The sequence below is a fragment of the Lynx rufus genome, unplaced genomic scaffold (genome assembly GCF_022079265.1).
Source record: "Lynx rufus isolate CCGP_SWC_20201006 ecotype Redwood Valley unplaced genomic scaffold, mLynRuf1.p SCAF_2, whole genome shotgun sequence".
Taxonomy (NCBI): Eukaryota; Metazoa; Chordata; class Mammalia; order Carnivora; family Felidae; genus Lynx; species Lynx rufus.
The window spans coordinates 82,565,246-82,588,466 of record NW_025814834.1 but is presented as its reverse complement, the minus strand read 5'-3'; the positions used below and the strand labels follow the sequence as shown (position 1 = coordinate 82,588,466).

The following is a 23,221-nucleotide window of genomic DNA, read 5'->3' as shown; positions in this document are numbered from 1 at the left end:
GCTCAAAAAATGTCCAGAGCTAACTTAATTATGTAAGTTTTTTAGGAATGTAGGTAAAGTAGTTATGTGTCTATTTACACTGTTTCATTCATTAAGTTATGTGTACATATTTTAAACATCTAAAATATAAATCCTTTTATTTAAATTTTTTGAAGTAATTTTAATATTTTCATATGAATCTTAAGTCTTTTAATACAGACCTTTCCAGAGCATAACACCTTCACTTTCAGTTGTTTGAGACACAGCATTTTTTTTAATCTGTGGGTGATGCTGTCACTGGAAATTTTTATCACAAGCCACAAGTCCCACTTATATAACACTAGAATAATTATTTTCATTCATCTTTTAGTAAGTTTCATGAGTCCCACAGTATAATCACACATTATATATTAAATTGATTATAGAAAGGCTTGTATACCACAAGAAATAACACATTCTCCATTAGGAGTAAGTACTAAATCTTCTAAAAATTTATTTGCCATCTTTTCTTATTTAACAGATCCCTTAAGATGACCTCTTACAAGCTTTCCACCCTAGCCCTTATTGCTATTGTTTCAAGCCAGTATGTCTTCCCCAAGCAGCACCTTGTGACTTAATAAAGGAATTAACAGAGTACCCCGTAATGGATGGGAATTTGTAAATCTTAACTATAAAGCAACTCCCACTCTTATATGCAAGAACGGGGGGGGGGAGCTGGGGGGGAATCTCTTATATTCGGAAAGGTACTGTAGATTTCCTTTCAATTTTTTTCTTTAAAAATTTTTCTTCTTCAGGCTAATAAAATGATTAGAAAAGAAAAGTAAATCATAAGAATATTTACAATTAAAGAGTGAGAAAATGTAACTGGATTAACACACAACTTTCTAATTGTCAGAACCTAAGAGGTGATATATTTTTCTTGTAAGAAGGAGGTTATGTGTGTGTGTGATATGCCATGATTATGGGTCTATCTTTAATAATTAGAAAGTTACATGTGGTGAAGAGCAAGCAAGTTGATTTAACTAGAGTGAGTGGAGCAAGTCGGAAGAAGAAAAGACGAATTTGACATGTGATGTTCACGGCAGAGAACATCAAAGTGTTTTGGTACACGTAGCAGTTTATTCCATTTTTAAAAGTGTGCAGCTTCTCTGTTTTTCAATATTAAATATACAGTTTACACATTTACATATGTTTCAGGCTACATTATTGGAATTTTGAAGACATGAAAACATCAGATGAACCAACCTGCAACATCTTGGATTCAGATTGGAAGATGAAGAGAAAGTTTAAAGAATGTGGCCTCTAAAGGCGGGTAGTACCTGGAAATATTAACCGACTCACACTGTAAAAATGAGACCGGTTTCTAGACAATAGAGGTTATTTTAGTCTGACATCAAGGTTCAAGACAAAATGTTGAACTAAAAACTTTACACTCCTCCCCTCCCCCACTTCAGACAGGTACCAGCATTGGTGAATATGATTTTCCTTAGTCAGAAGCACTCATTTTTACCCATGTAGACCATCCTTAGGAATTAAATATTGGTTATTTAATGTAGATTATAATGGGAAACTGATTTTTTCCACAATGGCAGATTTCAAGGACTTGGTTCCAAACTGAGCCGAAGCTTCCCAATGCATTTTGTACAGTCTGGGAAAAACTGTGCTGCACTGGCCATTTTTGAAGGCCATCATGCCCTGTAATATAAGGATATCATCTTATTGCTGATATCTTTGGAAAGTCCCAAGCAGACACAGAAAATGAATGGAGGCAAGGACTGTGACGGAGGGGACAAAGATGGAGGTCTTCCAGCTATACAAGTTCCTGTGGGTTGGCAGCGTCGTGTGGATCAAAATGGAGTGCTTTATGTCAGGTGAGCCTTGTTATTATCCGTGTCACCTCCAAGTTTGCAATCCCCAAATTAAGGAGGTAGAGTCTGTTCTTTTGAGGAACAAAATACCGTCACTGACAGCACCTCACATAAATTTGAATAAATGACCTTCCTGCTAGAAATATTTGAGCGTTTTATTCTGTACTGTTTTGCAATGTAAATTGCCTTAGGTTACAAGAGAAAATTTTTATGCATTACTTGTGTTTATATAAGGTGTCATTCTGTTTATCTCTGTAACAAGGATAAGGAAAAATATGAAGATTTCTAAAAGAAACATATAAGCATCGTTACCACATTCATAGGAAAATGTAAAATACTGGAAATAAACCCAATATTTCTTGACTGTATTATTCTGTCCTTCAGCGTGCTTCCGCTGGCTTTTCTGATATAAGGTTGAGTGTTTTTATCTATAGACAGTTTCAATCATTAGTCTTCTTAATTCCTGATATTAACTAAAAATAATTTCCCTAATTTTTTCTGCACAGTTTTAAATCTATTCCATTGCATATAACAATAAAAGAGAAAAAGTCATGATGGAGATGGCTGTTCATATCACAAGTTAAAATCATACAAATAAAATGCAAATGCCTGCTTTTTAAAATTTTGGTGGCATATATCTTGTGTACAGCAAGTTGAATGGAATAACTGAACTGTTGCCAGGAAGTTTCAGGGTTTTCTTAACTGATATACAATATTATATTAGTTTCATTAGTACAACATAGTGATTCGACATTTGTATACTTTATGAAATAGTCACTTCAATAAGTCTAGTTACCATCTATTATCATACAAATTGTTACACTGACTATTCCCTATGCTGTACATTACCTCCCTATGTCTAACATGTTTTATAACTGAAAGATCTATTTTGTCCATCCTCCCATTCATCTCCCTCTGGCAACCACCAGTTTGTTTTCTATATCAATGAGTCTGTTTCTGCTTTGTTTGGTTTGGTCATTTGTTTTGTTCTTCAGATTCTACATATAAATGAAGTCATATGGTATTTATCTTTCTCTGACATATTTCACTTAGATACTACCCTCTGGGATCAACCATGTTGTCACAAATGGCAAGATCTCATCCTTTTTTTTATCACTGAGTAATATTCCCGTCTGTGTGTGTGTGTGTGTGTGTGTGTGTGTGTGTGTGTGTGCATGCATGTACAAATCTCCTTTGTCCATTCATCTATCTATGAACACTGAGGGTGCTTCCATATCTTGGCTATTGCAAATAAAGCTGCAATGAACATAGGAGTGCATTTGTCTTTTTGAATTAGTGTTTTCATTTTCTTTGGTTAAATATCTAGAAGTGGTATGCATGGCCAATGCAGTGGAATTGCTAGGTTGTATGGTATTTCTATTTTTAATGGAGGAAGCTCCATGCTTTTTTCCAAACTTGCTGCTCCAATTTACATTCTTACCAATGGTGTGCAACGGTTCCCTTTCTCCCATCCTCACCAATACTTGTTATTTCTTATCTTTTTAATCACAATCATTCTGACATGTGTGAGAGGATATTTCATTGTGGTTTTGATGTGCATTTTCCTGCTGGTTAGTGATATTGAGCATTTTTTCATACGCCTGTTGGCCATCTGTATGTCTTTGAAAAATGTCCAGTCAGGTCATCCGTACATTTTAAAATCTGAATGTTTGATTTTTTCATATTAAGTTGTAGGAGTTGTTTATATGTTTTGGATGTTAACCCCTTATTGTATATACCCTTTGTGAATATCTTCTTTCATTCAGTAAGTTGCCATTTTGTTTGTGGATGGTTTACTTCACTGTGTAAAAAGCTTTTTAGTATGATATAGTCCCATTTGTTTATTTCTGCTTTTGCTGTCCTTGCCTGAGATGACTGATCCAAAAAAATATTGCTAAGATGTCAAAGAGGTTACTGCTTATGTTTTCTTCGAAGAGTTTTATAGTTTCAGGGCTTATATTCTAGTCTTCAATTTTGAGCTTATTTTTGTGTGTGGTATAAGAAAGTGGTACAGTTTCCTTGTTTTGCATGTAGCTGTTTAGTTTCCCAGTAACGCTTATTGAAGAGATTGTCTTTTCCCCATTGTACACTCTTGCCTTCTTTGTTGTTTATTAATTGACCATATAACCATGGGTTTATTTCTGGTCTTTCTAATTTTTTCCATTGATCTCTGTGTCTGTTTTTGTGCTAGTTCTGGTACCATATTGTTTTTGATTACTATAGCTTTGTAGTTTAGTTTGAAATCAGATTGTGATTACCTTCAGCTTTGTTCTTCTTTCTCAAGATTGATTTGGCTATTCAGGGTTTTTTCTCCTTTTTCATTTGTCACTTTATTCATTTGGATCCCCCTTTTTTTTTTCTTGATGAGTCTAGCTAAGATTTTGTTTATCTTTTCAAAGGACCAGCGTTTAGTTTCATTGGTCTTTTCTATTTTTTTTTTTATTTTTAGTCTCTATTTCATTTATTTCCACTCTGATGTTTATTATTTCCTTCCTTCTACTAATTTTGGGTTTTGTTTCTTCTTTTTCTAGTTCATCTAGGTTTAGGATTAAATTCTTTTTTGGAATTTTTCTTGCATCTTGAAGCAGGCCTGTATCATTATAAACATTCCTCTTAACACTTCTTTTGCTGCATCCCATAGGTTTTAGAATGTTGTGCTTATATATCTCAAAAGATTTAGAATTTTTCTTGTGTTTTGAAGCAGGCCTGTATCATTATAAACATCCCTTTTAACACTTCTTTTGCATCCGTAGGTTTTAGAATGTTGTGCTTATATATCTCAAAATATTTTTCGGTTTCTTCTTTGATTTCTTCATTGGCCATTGGTTGTTCAGTAGAATGTTGTTTAGTCTCCACGTATTTGTGGTTTTTCAATTTGTCTTCTTGTGATTGATTTCTAGTTTTATACTGTTGTGGTTTGAAAGGTGCTTGATATGATTTAAACTTGTTGAGACTTATTCTGCAGTCAAATACGATGTATCCTGAAGGATGCTCCATGTGCACTTGAGATGGAATGTTCTGTACGTATCTAATAAGTCCATCAGGTCTAGTGGGTCATTTAAGGCCAGTGTTTCCTTACTGATTTTCTGTCTGGATGATCTATCCTTTGATGTAAGTGGGGTGTTAAAGTCCCCCCTTTTATAGTATTACTGTCATTTTCTCCCTTTGTGTCTGTTAATATTTGCTTTATATATTTAGGTGCTACTATGTTAGGTAAATAAATATTTACAAATGTTATGTCTTCTTGTTGAATTGATCCCTTTATCATTTTATAAATTTCCTTTTTTGTCTCTTGTTGCAGCCTTTCTTATAAAGTCTATTTTGTGTGATATAAGTATTGCTACCCCAGTTTGTTTTTGTTTCCATTTGCATAGAATATCTTTTTTTATCCCTTCAATTTCAGTCTGTGTGTGTGTTTAGATCTGAAGTAAGTCTCTCATAGGCAGCATATAGATGGGTCTTGTTTTGTTTCTTTTAATCCATTCAGCCACCCTATGTATTTTGATTGGAACACTTAGTCCATTTACACTTAAAGCATTTATTGATAAGTGTGTACTTATTGCTATTATGTTCATTGTTTTCTGGTTGTTTTTGTAGTTCTTCTGTTCCTTTCTTCTCTTCCTCTCTTCCTCTGTGATTTGATGATGTTCTTTAGTTTTATGTTTGGATTCCTTTCTTTTTATTTTCTTGTGTATCTATTTTAGGTTTTTGGTCACCATGAGGTTCATATATAACATCCTATACATACAGAAATCTATATTAAGTTGGTGGTCGCTTAAGTTTGAAAGCATTCTAAAAGCATTACATGTTTGCTCTTCTCCCCACATTTTATGTTTTTGATGTCATGTTTTGCATCTTTTTATTTTGTGCATCTTTTCATTATTGTAGATATAATTGATTTTACTACTTTTGTCTTTTAACCTTCATACTAGCTTTACAAGAGGTTGATCCACTACCTTTTCTATGTTTGCCTATACCAGTGGGATTTTTTTCTTTCATATATTTTCTTATTTCTAGTCATGGCCTTTTCCACTTTCCCTTTAATAGGTCTTTTTTTTTTTAAGTTTAATTACTTATTTTGAGAGAGAGAGAAAGAGAGAGAGAGAGAGAAGGGGACAGGGCCAAGAGAGAAAGAGAGAGAGAATCCCAAGCAGTCTCCATGCTGTCAGTACAGAGCCCAACACAGGGCTCTAACTCACCAACGTGAGATCAGACCTGAGCTGAAATCAAGAGTCAGACGCTTAACCTAGGGAACCACCCAGGCGCCCAGTTTAACAGTGCTTATAAAGCAAGTTTAGTTGTGATTAACTCCTTTAGCTTTTGCTTGTCTGGGAAAATTTTTATCTTCCCCTTCAGTCCTGATTGATAACTTAGCCGGATAAAGGATCCTTGGTTGTAAGCTTTTTCCTTTCGCTACTTTGAATATATCATGTCACTACCTTCTGGCCTGAAAATTTTCTGCTGAAAATTCAGCTGATAGTCTTATGGGGATTCACTTATATGTAACTAAATTGCTTTTCTCTAGCTTTTTTAAGGATTCTCTCTTTATCTTTAATTTTTGACGTTTTAATTATAATGTGTCTTGGTGTAGATCTCTAGATTCATCTTGTTTGGGACTCTCGTGCTTCCCAAACCTGGATGTCTGTTTCCTTCCCCAGGTCATGAACATCTTCAACTATAATTTTTTCAAATAAGTTTTCTGACACTTTCATTTCTTCCTTCTACTAATGAAACCCCTATATGTAATGCGAATGTTAGTATGCTTGATGTTGTTTCAGGGATTTCTTAAACTTTACTTATTTATTTAAATTATTTTTTCTTTTTGTCATTCAGTTTAGGCAATTTCCGTTACTCTGTCTTCTAGATTGCTGATCCATTCTTCTGTGACATCTATTCTGGTCTTTATTCCCCCTAATGTATTTTTCAGTTCTGTTATGATATTCTTCAGCTCTGATTGGTACTTTCTTATATTTTCTCTCTCCTTGTTCAAGTTCTGTGTTCATCCATTGTTCTCACAAGTTCAGTAAGCATGTTTATAACCATTAACTTTGACCTCTTTATCAAATAGATTGTTTATCTCTATTTGTTTAGTTCTTTTTCTGAGGTTTTGTCTTGTTCTTTTGAACATATTTCTCTGTCTCCTCATTTTGCCTACCTCTCTGTGTTTATTTCTATGTATGAGGCATTTCAGCTATCTCCCGGTCTTGAAGGAGTGGTTTTATATATGAGATGTCCTATGGGGCCCAGAAGTGAAATCCTACCTGGCCACCAGAGCCATCTATAATTGTGTAGTTTCCCTATAATTGTGTAGTTTTTTCTAGACATACTCTCTGTTAGTTTTCAAAGCCAGCTACTTGGGGGGCTTGTCCCTCCCATGTAGGATCTAAGGGTTGGACTGCCTGATATGGAGGCAACCCACATCAGCAAAATCTCTTGCTTTTAAGGGACAAATATCATACCTTTGAGATCCTTCTCAACCATGGAACTTCCTCCCTAGAGTTCTTTTCCTTATTGAGACTGTTTCTCTGCCTCTTCCATCCATTTCAGTGCTGCCCTCTGTTGTGGAGATTCTGTTCATCTAGTTTCTAGGTCTTCGTGTTGTAGTTGTAGATTCATTGTGTCCATGGGTGGAGCTGAGCTCAGGATCTTCCTACACTGCCATCTTGAACCTTGATCAAGTTTTAGTCTTATTATTAAACAAGTGGCACCTAAGTTACTTATTTTGTAGTTTATCAGTAAGTGTATGAAAGCTTATGATAACAAATCTTTCTTTGTGATATAATTAAAAAACTATTAGAAACAGGCTTAGGACTTTTTAAAAGATATCACATTGTATCATTACATTAATGCTCTTTTTTTCAGTGTGATGATTTGTATCGCAGCTTCAGTGGAATTCTCCATTTGTGCAAAAATGTATTTATATGAATGAAGTATTTTGTATGATATGAATACAAACAATTTCATGCCTTAACAACTCAAAAGTCAGTTCAGATTCTATCTCAGGTGTGTTTGCTTTGTTTGAGGTGTTTGTTGAGGTAAACTTAATTACCTGTTGAAATTCTTTTGCACATAAGTATTTCTGAAATGGTATAGATGTGCTCTATGTTAATTGGAGTGAAGGTAGAAGAAAGCAGAGAATGTGGAGCTCACCCCACAGTAGATAAGATGGACAAGGACATATGGGATAACTTTTTCCAAGTTTCCTATTGCCAATGCTATTAAAAACTACTAAAAATACTTTCTTATAAATATAGCAAGATTTCAATGTTGTTGTTTATATTTGTGGTTATTCTAGTCTGTAGGGAGCAAATATATATTCATCTTAGAGCAAATGACTCTAAAATCTTGATAATTTAATTTTTTTACTTCATCTTATAAAACTACATAAGAAAGATACATCAGCTTTTCAGACTGCTGAGAGCTGAGTGGAACCAAGTTAAGTCTGGGTATCTGTCATTTATCTTGTTCATTCATGATTTGCCAAGTGTAAGTAGACTTCATTATCTTTTAGTGTGAGTTCTCCAAATTCAAATCTATATACTGAGAATTATTGTGGAAGCCAACTTTGTCAGATAAGGTAAAACACCATGAAATAAATTAAGTCAGCATGGTTTTTTATTTGTTTGTATATATAACTGGTTAAATTAGTACTTAAACATGGATAGGAAGCTAACCCTCCTTCTGTAGCTCCCTTCTCAATGTGCAGTTTGCTTGTGATTTTTAGGTAGTCTCCAGCTGCTCCTGCTTCAGGGTGGCATTGAGGCTGCACCTTAAATTTCCCACCTGCTTCCAATCTTTTGAGCTTTATCTGTGCCATAAGACTTGTAGCTATTTTTTATGTTAATCATTACTCACAAAAGTTAATTAAAGAGCTACAACTGAAGGAAAGAACTCAACTGACTGATTGAGAGGAAATGTTTTTAAGTGTCTAGAGTAGAGTACTCTAATAGAATTCAGGAATTCTTGTCTTCATATTTAATTTTACCATTAGATTCCTCTAGGATTCAGTTCATACACTTTCTTTAACTGTAAAATGCTAGGCAGTTTCTTTTCACAAAATTCATGAATTCTTCACATGACAACTGAATGGTAATCTTGTTTTATCAACACTACCAGACTTTCAAAAGCATGAGATTGCCCCTACCGCTGGGGTGGAACTCAAGTCTGTAATATGGGAATTATTACTTTTTACATATCATCTGAAAAAAATTATTCGTCTAAACAAATGAATGTTTCAGTCAACAAAATTGAGGATTTTAAATGAGATTTTCTATGTGCATAAGTCACTTCTTTGACTGTCCATAAATAAAATATGAATTGCATTTTAAAACTGGTTTATGTATAAAAACAATTTTTTTAATTTATTGATCTTTGAGAGACAGAGAGAGATAGAGCATACGTGGGGGAGGAGCAGAGAGAGAGGGAGACACAGAGTCCGAAGCAGGCTCCAGGCTTCGAGCGGTCAACACAGAGCCTGAGGCGGGGCTCGAACTCACAAACCGTGAGATCATGACCTGAGCCGAAGTCAGACACCCAACCGACTGAGCCACCCAGGTGCCCCTTATTTATGTATAGATATGAAACTGTTACCTGTGTTTTTATGCAAGCAGTCTGCCCCCAGTAGAGTAATGCTTTGTATACAACATGGAGAGTATTTTTTCTGGATAAATTTGATCAGAAGACTAAAGTGAAAGTTTTAGTAAATAGTCATAAATAAAAGCTATTCTTGAATGAAAAGTATATAATAGTTTTCAAAGCATAATATCTATTTAATACTATTAAAATCAACATATAATACAGATTGCCCATTTTAAACTAACCCTCATTGTAAATACAAAAGACTTGTCCTACCATCTGAATTTGTACCTAACCTGTAGACTTGAACTTGATCAGTATTCACAGAAAATACTGACTTTTGTGACCCACAGAGCAGTAACATTGAGAGCATTACCCCCAATTACCAGCCAGAAGATGTACACAGCACCTTCTGACATCTAAAACCCTGTTTTCTTACAGAGTTCGTGATCTTTGTCAGTTCTGCATTGCTCCTCTTTCCTTGCCAAAATGGTTTGGTTCCCCAGTACAATTTGAGTTGGACCACACTTATCTATCTACAAAGAAACATTGCAGGGAAATGTTTGGGGATTGGGGAAAAAAAGAGAAATCTGTTTTTAACATTGGGACAGTTTGGTTCTAGATTCCAAGATTAAAAGGAAGAACTTGCTGGCCACAACTTTTGTAGACTTAATGACTTTCTGGTTTGACTTCCAACATGTTTCTAAATTTCAGTCTTTCCCCAAACAGCTTTAAAAGTAGATCTACTTTAAAATAATGATTACTTTCATGTAGTTTTCTTGTTCCTCTCTTGCCTGTTTCTGTACTTTCTTAAGGACAGCATTCTTTGCCATTCTTAGTCCACTCTTGGTTTTCAAAATACTTTCATTTAATTTTCTATGAAAATCTCTATTTTTCTGAGAAATAGTTTGGTTAGAAGAAAGACCGATAGTGTTAAAAGCTGTAATTTAGTAGATAACATAATATTGACAAAGAAAATGCTTTTCCTTAATAGGAAAATGTTATCTTTTGAAGGACAGTAAGACTTAAGTTATGCCTTTTTTCATATAATATGTACAGTCAGAATTATTTCCTGATTTTTTTTTAACTTTTTTACAGTCCCAGTGGGTCTTTATTATCTTGCTTGGAGCAGGTTAAAACATACCTGCTTACTGACGGAACATGCAAGTGTGGCTTGGAATGTCCTCTTATTCTTCCCAAGGTAACCATTTCACAACACATCTATTGGCCATTTTGGTTTTTGTTTTTTTAGGTGTTTCATATATTTTTCTCATCTGGCATTTCATTTGTATATTACTTCTCCAATCATATATGCATTTTAAAGTCTTTATCTAATTAGATATATTTTGCATGCAGTCTGGAATGCTTAAAATTGTAGAAAATGGTTCAAGTCCCAGTCATTTTCAAAGGTGACAAACCTATATTCATATTAAATATTTCACCAAAATCTTTTTAGCACCTTTTCATTTGAGCTATACCCATGCCCATTATTTAATAGCGCAATATTTTCTTCCTTACTATAACTACTCAATCTGCAATATTATTTTTTGCATGAGTGTTGGTAAATCTGCCACAAATACTTTTAAAATCGCAAAGCTGACCCCTCTGAGCCAAAAGTAAAACTGTTTTAGTCCTTTGCAAGGTAAAAAAATACAGTTATTTTTAATGACAAAGTATTATTTTAGAGTAGAATAGAAACAGGACATTGTTCTCTGAATATCTATTATGTGCTAATTTTAGAACTAAAGATTAATAGACCACTTTTTCCTTTTATTTGTGTCACACACACATACTGCCACAAAGCATTGGAAACAGCCTATCAATATATACACAGCAAGTAAGATTTTTTTAAAATAGAGTAATGGACTTTTTAAATCCATGAAAAAGTAATATTAATATAGTAATTAAATAAAGCCAAAGAAAAAGTTAGCATGTAGAAATGTCAGCTTTTAGGGTTGTTGTTGTTTTTTTTTTTTTTTAACTATACCTCATCTGTTTTTGTACTGTTGTAACATCAAGAAGTATCTAAAATTAAAAACATTATCAGGTATTATACCTTTCCATATACTTACCTTGGCTATCTTAGAATTAGGATAATTTTCATTATTTACTTTATCACTAAAAACCATGAGTCCAGCAGAAGTATTTATTATATTATATATAAAACTGTTTTTCTTAAATTTAAAAACTCAAGACACTTTTATTCAGATATATGCCCTAATCTATGCAAAACTTTTTTTTTGATGATAAGATTTTTTTAATCTGATGTTTTTACAGACATATTCTAACAGAGGCTGTGCTTTTTCCAGGTGTTTAATTTCGATCCTGGAGCTGCTGTGAAACAGAGAACCGCAGAAGATGTTAAAGCAGATGAAGATGTCACAAAGCTATGCATACATAAAAGAAAAATCATTGCAGTGGCCACACTTCATAAGAGCATGGAAGCCCCACATCCTTCTCTGGTGCTCACCAGTCCTGGGGGAGGAACAAGTATGTAATACGGTGAAGGGTTTAGAAATTTGCCTCTGCAACTTCTCTCCCAGAAGAGTCACTGGAAATCACTTTGCGAAGCATTTTCTGAGTCCCCTTTTAAAACATACACAGTGCTTCTAAAGTTGTCTGTGTTTTATCATTTTTTTTACAGATAGCAAATTAGTTCTGAAAAATTCCTACAAAGTTGTTTCCCCACATTTCCTATTTAAATCCTTGAGTTAACTGAGCAGAATAAACACCAATTAGCACATCCAAATGCTGTGCAAGTATGTAGAGCTGAGCTCACAAAATAGAAGGTGCCATCGGTTTTTAGGAAACAAAAGTCACCTTTTTGCTAGAGCTGGAATGGATGTGGTTTCAAGTCCTCCCCCACAAGTAGCAATATCATCCAGAGTGTTGTTCTTTCAGTCACTGAATAGCTATTTATTGAACACCTACTAAGAGAAGTCACTTTGTCAGGAACTTTTTATACCTCCACCAAACACACACACACACACACACACACACACACACACACACACGCTTTTATTTTTTTTTTTAATTTAAAACGTGCAGAAAAATTACGTAAACAGTTCACCAAGCACTCATATACCCTTTGCTCAGATTCAACAATTAACATTTTGTGGCAAAAGTTGCAATTATTCTGACAGTTCATCTCTAAAGATTTCAAAACACATAGATGTTCTCCTATATAAACCACAATCTAATTATCACATTCAAAAAATTTAACACTGATGATAATATTATTATCTAAAATGCAGTGTATATTCTAACTGCTCCAGTTGTCCTAATAATTTCTTACAGTTTTTTAAACCCAGGATGCAATCAAAGATTGTACAACTGCATTAACTTTTTACACTTCTTTAATCTACACCAATTTCCCAGTCTTTTGAAATCTATTTTTGAAGAGTCTGGGTCAGTTTTACAGGTGTTTCTCATTTCAGATATGCCTGATTGTTTCCAGATATTTATTCATACTCAGGTTAAACACAGTTTGGTAGAAATACTGCATAGGTAATGTTATGTCCTCATTAAAAGGCACATATGTCAGTTTATCCCATATTGATGACATTAAGTTCGAGTGCTTGGATAAAGTTAGGTATATCCAATTTCTCTGTTGTTAAGGTAACTCTTCCCTTTATAACTAATATGTAGTTTGTGGAATTACACTTTGAGACTGAGGAACTTTTTTTTGTATGGGCTAGGATATGAACTCCTTCCAAAATATTACAATATTTTGAATGATATTTCAAGATAAAATATGGCTGAGCACCAAAGCATTTGTTTATGAAGGCAAATTATACATTGTTCTGCAGAGTTCTGAAAATTAGGGATGATACATATAACCTGCAGTGATCAGAGAAATCTTTAGCCCTGGAAAATGGTAAGATTTAGACATATGAGGGAAATAAGAAAATTCTTATTCAGGATGAGTGGTGCGTAATTAAGAGACAATGTGGAAACTAGTCTGACTTGAGTGGAAGATTAAACCTGCATAAGTAAGTTGGGACCAAATTACTGACAGCTTTAGATACAAAGAGGAACAGTTGTGACATCATACAGGTAATTAAAGATTCACACTTAGAACTCATGTGAAGAGAGTAGGAAGAGACAAATTTGGCAGTTATTAGCAGAGAGCTCTTCTTCAAGAACCCTCTAACCTTTGAACTTTAACAGGAATGATCAGAAAAAAATTGCTCCACAAAGGTATGTAAGAAAAAAAAATTAGGAAATTTTTTTTTCTCTTAATGAGCTACATTTTCTTAAACTAAAAGATATTGCAACAATTAAAAGACCTATTTAATAGTAATAAATTATTTGAAGTATACCATTATCTTGCCACCTTGATATAACTGTTCTCATTTTTGCATATCACCCTGCATATATCTGCTGCCGCTCTCATATCACATTATATCAATTTTACCTCTTTCTACAAAGTCTGCCTTGTTGCTTTTTTAATGACCCTAGTAGTATCTTTTTTTTTAATTTTTTTTTAACGTTTATTTATTTTTGAGACAGAGAGAGACAGAGCATGAACGGGGGAGGGTCAGAGAGAGAGGGAGACACAGAATCCAAAACAGGCTCCAGGCTCTGAGCGGTCAGCACAGAGCCCGACTCGGGGCTCGAACTCACGGACCTCGAGATCATGACCTGAACCCAAGGTGGCCGCTTAACCGACTGAGCCACCCAGGCGCCCCTGACCCTAGTAGTATCTTGATCTACGTCCTTTGTCATACCCTATACATACAAATTTCATTATTGAAATTAAACGTAAATCTTTAACTAGTACAGGTATAAGAGGTGTATCTCCATCCGCTTTTAAAACGATATGCTTTATGGGGTGTCTGGATGGCTCAGTCAGTTAAGGGTCCCACTCTTGATTTCGGCTCAGGTCATAATCACATGGTTCATGACACTGAGCCCCACATCGGGCTCTGTTCTGGCAGCATGGAGCCTGCTTGGAATTCTCTCTCTTTCCCTCCTCTCTGCCTCACCCCTGCTTGCTCTCTCTCTCTCTCTCTCTCTCTCAAAATAAATAAACATTTTTTAAAAAACCTAAAACCTCTGCTTTTAAAAATTGATATGCTTTATTGAATTAGTTGCTATTCTTTCACTAGCTTCAGACATAGTGTTTATTTCAAATTCCTAATATTGAACTATATTATGGGGTTGGGATTTAAGTAATTAAAAGTTAAGAAGGCTCATATAGTAGTTTACATCTCTCTTTATTTTGCATGCATAAGGATATATTTTGTTTCTGTTTATTCTTTTGAAAGGTCTACTTGAGTGTACCTGAAAACACTTGATGAGTGCCTAGCATTTCTATTTGCCAATTCTTATACTACTTAATTCCTAAACGTAACATAACATCAGCATGACTTTTGTTTGTTTATTCAGTATTCCTGTCATTTTAAAGATGGTAACTATTTTTCCCCAGGTATGGAAGACATCCTTTCTAAACCACAGCTGTTTTCTAAATTCTGTTGAATATAAGGATGCCAACGTCTGTATATTGTATAAACTGTACACTGTATAAACACCCAGAACAGACACAACTCAGTGGTTTTGTTACTAAAGAAGACACAGTTAATCACATAATAATGCTAGTGATGTTAATACAGACACCTGTGTTCTCACTAGATGCTATGTGCAATGCTCCAAGTATTTTTCATATTTTATTCCTTTAATTATAAACCTTAAAATTCTGTCTTTAACAAGAAAATAAGTTGACTTTATCGGCTGCAATTCTCTTATATCATTAGTTCTCAACTTTTCATATATTATATGCAGAAACCACTGTATCAAATAATCTCTACCATACTAGAAATAGAAAGCCCACTTTTCCAAGAAAACTATATGTTCACTGCATTCTCTTATTTCTTTAATATACCCTGCCTAGTCTTCGCTTTACCCCAGATTGATAACCACAGTCTTAGAAATTGTTATGATGTAATTTGACCTATATATGATCTAGCAGACAGGAAAAGGGTATTTATCTTAAGTCTACAGTTATCCGTTTAAGTAAAGATACCTCTAATTGCAAGTGGATCCAAGTGTACTTGCTAATATATTGCAAGTCTCGGAATTGGGGTGGCCAGTTTATGGTATACATGGGACCACTTTCATCTCCTGTTGCCTGTAAGACTCATTGGCATTTTCTCACAGAGCCCAGCTGGAGTTCGACATCTTTCTACATAGCTCTCTAAGCAGCCACCACCAGTTGATGGGAATTGGCATACGAAACTGATTTTATTTGCCACCTCTGTTTTAAAAGGCACAACTTTATAAATAGTTAAACATCCTTAGGGGCTAAAAAACTTAAACTTAGACTTCGGACATGATAAAATGAAAATTCTGTGTGATGAGCCAGCTTGCTTTTGTTGCCTATATTCTGTCTGATCTCCAAAGGAACTGAAGGGGTTCCAAAAAGCCAGAGAGGGAGCGATGCTTTCTGCAAAAAGAGAATACTCGATTGGAACCCAGTACTGAAGATTTTAGCATTCTGAGTAAATTTTGCATAGGAATTCCAGCCTAGTAAAAGAATTGCAATCTCTTGCCTAAGTTGGTTGACTAAGGCTGTTTTTATAATAACGGCTGATCAAGGGCAAAGAAATTGCAGTGTCGGATAGTGTTACAGACTTGATGAAGTTAAGCGTGATTGCAGTATCACTGCCCTCACTATTGTTATCACTCCCATTTTAAAAGATTCAAAACCCCATCCACTTAATTCACAAAAATTAAGACTCTTTTGCTCTCACAGTAAAAATGGTGAGATAAGGAAGAGTTTTTGTAGCTGTCCTGAGGAAGTTTCAGTAAGGAAACAGAAAGATTTATAGGGTAACACACTTTCTGGTGAAAATGGCCGTGCATTTAAATTATAAGAAACTATGCTATGCAGATTTTAATTTTCTGATGTAACCCTGTTCTTAAAAAATTCAAATCCAACAAGATAGTAACATTGCCATTTCTGTATGGGCTGTCAATCTTGAGTCTTCACATTATAAATATTATTAGGATGGCTAATGTCAGTATGTACTGATTCAGATCCCCATCCTTTCTCAACAGGTAAGAAGTAAACAAGCACAATGAGCAGTTATTGAGAACTTTTGGTCAACTAAGGGAGAATAATGTGCATTTTTTTTCCATCAAAGTTTATTTTAGAGTACAGAACTTTTTTTTAATCGCATAGAGTCACAGCTTCTTTTTGAAAATTTCTATTTCCAGATGCCCTCCCTTCCTCATTTCCTCCTTTCCTTCCCTCCCCCCATGCCAACACAAAAGAATTGAGACTACTAACAGAATTCTTTTTTTCTCTCTCTCTCTTTCACACCAGATGCAACTCCAGTAGTACCTTCTCGGGCAGCAACTCCAAGATCTGTAAGAAATAAGTCGCATGAAGGAATTACAAATTCTGTAATGCCTGAATGTAAGAATCCTTTCAAGTTAATGATTGGATCATCCAATGCCATGGGAAGGCTATATGTACAAGAACTGCCTGGAAGCCAGCAACAAGAACTCCACCCCATCTACCCCCGGCAGAGACTGGGCAGCAGTGAACACGGACAGAAATCTCCATTCCGTGGCAGCCATGGAGGCCTCCCCAGCCCAGCATCGTCAGGTTCCCAGATATATGGAGATGGCTCAATCTCTCCAAGGACTGACCCACTTGGAAGCCCTGATGTTTTCCCAAGAAATAATCCTGGTTTTCATGGAGCTCCCAATTCTAGTCCTATTCATCTAAATAGGACTCCTCTTTCTCCACCTTCAGTAATGCTACACGGTTCTCCCGTACAGTCATCCTGTGCAATGGCTGGAAGGACTAATATACCTCTTTCCCCAACCTTGACTACAAAGAGTCCAGTAATGAAAAAACCAATGTGTAATTTTTCAACTAATATGGAAATACCACGAGCAATGTTCCACCACAAACCACCCCAAGGCCCACCTCCCCCTCCTCCACCTTCTTGTGCTCTTCAGAAAAAGCCATTAACATCCGAGAAAGATCCACTTGGCATTCTTGACCCTATTCCCAGTAAACCGGTGAATCAGAACCCTGTTATCATTAATCCAACTAGTTTCCATTCAAATGTCCACTCTCAGGTACCTGTGATGAATGTAAGCATGCCTCCTGCTGTTGTTCCTTTGCCAAGTAATCTCCCTTTGCCAACCGTAAAACCTGGTCATATGAATCATGGGAGTCATATACAAAGAGTTCAGCATTCAGCTTCAACCTCCCTGTCCCCTTCTCCAGTGACATCCCCAGTGCACATGATGGGGACTGGAATTGGAAGGATTGAGGCATCGCCCCAAAGATCACGCTCATCTTCCACATCATCAGATCACGGAAATTTCATGATGCCACCTCTAGGACCCCAGGCCACTTGTAGTGGTATTAAGGTTCCACCCAGGTCACCAAGGTCAACAATAGGGTCCCCAAGGCCATCAATGCCATCAAGCCCTTCTACCAAGTCCGATGGACACCATCAGTACAAGGATATCCCTAACCCATTAATTGCTGGAATGAGTAATGTACTAAATTCCCCAAGCAGTGCAGCTTTTCCGACTGCATCTGCCGGAAGTGGTTCCATAAAGAGTCAGCCTGGTTTGCTGGGAATGCCTTTAAATCAGATCTTGAACCAGCACAATGCTGCCTCCTTTCCAGCAAGTAGTTTACTCTCAGCAGCAGCCAAAGCACAGCTAGCAAATCAAAACAAACTTGCTGGTAACAACTGTAGCAGCAGTAGCAATTCTGGAGCTGTTGCTGGCAGTGGCAACACTGAAGGACATAGCACTTTAAACACCATGTTCACTCCTACTGCCAACATGCTTCTCCCAACAGGGGAAGGGCAAAGTGGTCGAGCAGCACTAAGAGATAAGCTGATGTCTCAGCAAAAAGACTCATTGCGGAAAAGAAAACAGCCACCTACCACAGTGTTGAGTTTGCTCAGACAGTCTCAAATGGATAGTTCTGCAGTTCCTAAACCTGGACCCGACTTGCTAAGAAAGCAGGGTCAGGGTTCATTTCCCATCAGTTCAATGTCTCAGTTACTACAGTCTATGAGTTGTCAAAGCTCTCACTTGAGTAGCAATAGTACCCCGGGTTGTGGGGGCTCAAATACTGCTTTGCCTTGCTCTGCTAACCAGCTGCATTTTACAGATCCCAATATGAACTCCAGTGCTCTTCAGAATTCACTGACACAGAACATACCTTTGAGAGGGGAAGCCGTGCACTGCCACAATGCAAACACTAACTTTGTTCACAGTAACAGCCCAGTCCCAAACCACCATCTTGCAGGTTTAATAAATCAGATTCAGGCTAGCGGGAACTGTGGGATGCTCAGTCAGTCGGGCATGGCTTTAGGAAATTCATTACATCCCAATCCACCTCAGTCAAGAATTTCAACGTCCTCCACTCCAGTGATACCAAACAGCATTGTTAGCAGCTATAATCAAACAAGTTCTGAAGCAGGTATGGTTTTATTAGAAAAAAGTACCCCAAGGTACTAAACTTTTCTACGTTTTTTAAAATTTGTACCAAAATATTTATTATGATAAGAAATGATCCTTTCCCCATTGTGAAATTGTCATCATTTCTTTAGTATTTATAATTTTATTTACAGAATGCTAGGGATTTGTCTAATAGAAAAAATAACAACCAAGGGGATTCCATGTGTTTCCGTTACTTGTTGTCAATCTGTCATTTTGAATTTTGTTTGACTTTCGGTTGGTTGTATAACCATTGGACTCTAAACTACAAAAGAAGCCATAGAAGGCAGGGTTTCCTGGTTCACGAGACATGTACTCGGTCTATGCCAATAGAAAAGCCGTTTCCCCTAGCTTTTGTTTGTATTCAGGTAAATGATGCTCATCTTGGAAAACCCAAAAAGGCAAAAATAAACAGAATTTTTGTTCTTGCTGCTGACCAGAAATAGGTAAATGGATAGGAAAGGTAACTAGAAGTTGTATGAAGTAGAAAGCTGCCTTCTAATGTGTTTTCTTATCCTAGTTTGCTATCCTTTATTATTATTTGTTGAGAAAATTCAAAAATGGATATTGGCTACTCCCTTTAAAAAAAAGATAATAATTTAAGTTTTCTAATAAAAAAGGCTTGAAAACCTGATTTCCAGAATTTTTGATCTTGAAATTATTTTACAGTTTTCTTGTAGAATTTAGCCATTATTTTTACCATTGACATTAAGGTTTTGAACCCAAATTTATTATATCTCTTCATCCACTATAATGAAGGAGACCAATTTATTTAAAAGTAGACACATTAGAAAGAACTGTGTTTTGTGCAATAGGGTCATCAGAAATTGTTATAAAAATCAGTAAAGAAGCACTAAAGAGGTAAATTCATGGAGGCATCAGAAAATTTCACCATGGAAGTATTTCAGAAAGAATACCCAAAACCCAACACTAATGGTTTGAGAGATTTGTAGGAAATGACAGGGAGGAAACAAAAGATAATTGTAGAGACAATATTATTCAGATATGAATACAACGGGCTTTGAAAACCAGATTGCTACTGGAAATGCGAAAACTGCTGAGGCTTTTAATAACAAGATTTTGTTTGGATATGTATAGACTGTATTCTACCGTCATGCTGGAAAAGCTTTAGAACCTACATGTCTCTGTTGCTGGTAGTAACATTGAGTGTTTTCCTTCCTGGCATCACTTCTTTACACCTGCCATCCTCCACAACTTGTGCTGTTTTATGTTTTGATGTCAGTATTTAATGAACTGTTCATTGACCTCTTGTGTTAAAAAGAATATAAGGTGGAGAAGATAATTGAAACGATTAGTGCCTTCTAGATATTCTTAGTCTAAAGAATCTCATGAAACTATTTTTTATGTGTTTAACAGGATACTTGTTCCAAAGGGGCTTCCAACTTTTCAATGACTCATATACCTTTTTAAATAATTCCACAAAAGTGAAAATTTAACCTTATGCTTTTAGCAGATGAAAGTGACATGAAATCAGTAACTATTTTAAAATATACCATATTTATTAAGCATGCCTTCAATCATTTAGATGAGACATTATTAGTCTCGTTGTATTATATATCTTTACGTTTTGATACCCCTTACCTCAACTTACTTTGTTTCAGGTCTGAGTTAATATTGCGAAGTGTATATATTTTATTAATGATGTATTTCAATTCATCCGTAATGGAAAAGACCAACATTTATTTATATTTTTGTTTCTTCTGAATGTTCAGTTTAGACTTATTTTATATAGTCTCGGACATGTATTTTCTTGTTCCATGAACCTCTGTAAAGCATCAGATCTGGATTGCCAGTGCTGGGAGTGTCAAACACAGGTTGAAAATTTATTAATCTAAGAAAAGTGTTAGCATATAAGTAGCTAAATTGTACAAGAATAAATGTCTAGTAATGATATGGATTTGACCAATCATGTGTAAGCTAACAGAAAGCATATACTTTGATAAAAAATCTAGGTCAGTAAGAAGTTTTAAAATATTAAACCTAATAAAATTAAATACTAATTAAAGTACATAGATCTGATGTGCAGCTGGTTGTGAAAATGGGTAGATTTACTAATTACTGTAACTCTTTTGATGAGCTGAATATTGAAAACGTCTCTAATTCCATGTTTCTTTTTGATACACAGTAAACTGTGTCAACTGAATGCACTGTCGTTATAATTGCTTAGCCTAAATATTTATTTGCACTGACATTTATTCATCCATGAAATAAGTAGCAAGGCTAGGCATGCAGAGTGAGCTAGCAGGTGGCAGTCACAGCTATCCCTATAATCTCTGCTACGTAGCCCTAGCATACCAATAAGACATTGGAAGAAAAATACATTTTACTCTTAAAATGTTGCTTATAGCTATCATAGCTATCGAGTACTTATGACGTGCCAAGTGATTTACCTATGTTATTTCTAATCTGTGTAGTTCTCTAAAGTATAAGGTATTATTGCCCCCATTTTACACATGTGTTAACTGAACTTCAGAGAATTTAAATAATTGACCAAACTCGTGCATAACTGAATTAAAATTTGAACTCAGGTTCATCTGATTGTAAAATCCATTTTCTTCCCAGCTGTGTAAGTTCTTCATCTAAAAACTTCAGTAGTCAAAAAAACTTTGAATGTTTCACTTTCAAAATTTTTAAAAATACCCAACAGATAATACATTAAAACACATCAGTGCATGTTACAAGCCACATTTGTAAACTTTTGATGCACTTTTAGACAAAGGTCAGTGATTTTTGCCTTCTCTCTGTACTCTGATGCTAGGATGTTGTGTCAACACAGATGAAATGTCCAAACTGTCAAGAGAACTGCCCCTCATTTGTGAGTCACGTTTGTTGACCTTCATTTTAATGAATTTGTATCACCTCATTCAATCAGATAAGAATGGGTTTCCTACTGGGCGATGTGTCAGTAGACCTTTGAAGGAGGCACCTATGCAGATGCTAGTTCTGCCCTTCCGAGCATGACAACACAGTGAAGGTGAAAGAAACCCACAGGTAACATAGTGCTACTCTTCTCTCTGGTAACGGAGCCCGGACACAACTCAAGTAACCTGCTTAATCCAGTGCCTTTTCCACTCTCCTAAGCAACTCAAAAATGTTACAGTAAGACTTTAAGAGGAGAACTCACTCGCTCTGAGAACACTTAATTTGATTGGTTATTTATTGTCAGAAACTTATTTTAAAGAGAGTTTTTCTATTATAAACAACCCGGATACTGATTTTTTTAGGCCTACATGTGGATTCCATGGGAAACATTTAAAATTGTATCACATCTCAAATATGGGAATTGGAGGCTGAGATTAAAAAAAAAATCAGGTAAAAGATATAAAATGCTTAGAAAATATTTCTAAAATTTAAGACTATGCAAGGTTTTATTAATTCTATTTGCTGTTTTGAAATTGCCTTTCCATTAAAGCTCTCTGAACACTTTGCATCGTAAAGTTTACAGGTTTCTATTCACTTTTTGGATTTCAAATTACAAGTAAAGCTTAGTATCTCCATGTAACAGATTTAAAAAATGACCAGTAGGATCCTTGCTGACATTCCTCAAGTTGTAAAGCCAAGCCTGGCTGGGTCTGGCAAACCAAACCCCAAAGTTCCTGATTCTCAGTTCAAATACTCAAACTGTTGAATGCAGGTATGTTCTGAAATCCATCAGTAGTGTCCATTTAAAGCAACTTTCCATTTATGAAGAGAGCCAAGTTTCAGCATTTAAATGGTTCCAGCACATGTCCTGTGGGGTTTTGGTTCAGGGAGGAATCCCAAATCAGGTGCCCTTGACTGGCAAATGTTATCAGGCCTGTGCCTCCTCAGTTTTCTGACCGCTGCTCACCTGCTGGCCATAGAACAAGATCACACACGCCAGTAACCCTGGCCTCTGCAGAGGACCAAGTCCTGTCAGTGTCCCTGGGACAACTTATCCCTTCCGTAGCCCTGTGGTTTTTCACAATTTCAAAGAAGGAAAAAGATTGGGACTACTCTGCTAACCAACTTAATAACAACCTTACCTTCTCCAATGTGATAGTCATTAAATACAACTTTTTCACTTCAAAACCCCTTTTATATTCTCTTTTTTTTTCTAGTAAATAACATTTAATCAACTCTTCTAAACACAGGAAAATAGAATCCTCTGAAGAGGAAGAGTATGAGTTTGTACCAGAAGAGAAAATAATTCATTTATTTGCCTTAACTCTTAAAGAGATACACTGACTAACAAGAATATAAATAAACCTATGAATAAATATATGTTCACGGATATTTATATATATTTTTTAAAAACTCTGGAAAAGAAAGTGTTTTTT

At 35.6% G+C, this 23,221-nt stretch overlaps 1 protein-coding gene across 1 annotated transcript in view; it reads left to right on the top strand.

Annotated features, from left to right (window-relative positions):
* MBD5 (methyl-CpG binding domain protein 5) overlaps positions 1-23,221 on the top strand; it is a 141,910-nt gene that overhangs the window by 78,845 nt on the left and 39,844 nt on the right. Inside the window, exons 3-6 of the mRNA XM_047083962.1 lie at positions 1,177-1,850; positions 10,521-10,623; positions 11,732-11,912; positions 16,750-18,885. Of these exons, the coding sequence (XP_046939918.1) occupies positions 1,738-1,850; positions 10,521-10,623; positions 11,732-11,912; positions 16,750-18,885 (2,533 nt within the window). The 5' untranslated portion in view covers positions 1,177-1,737. The remainder of the gene's footprint in view (positions 1-1,176; positions 1,851-10,520; positions 10,624-11,731; positions 11,913-16,749; positions 18,886-23,221) is intronic.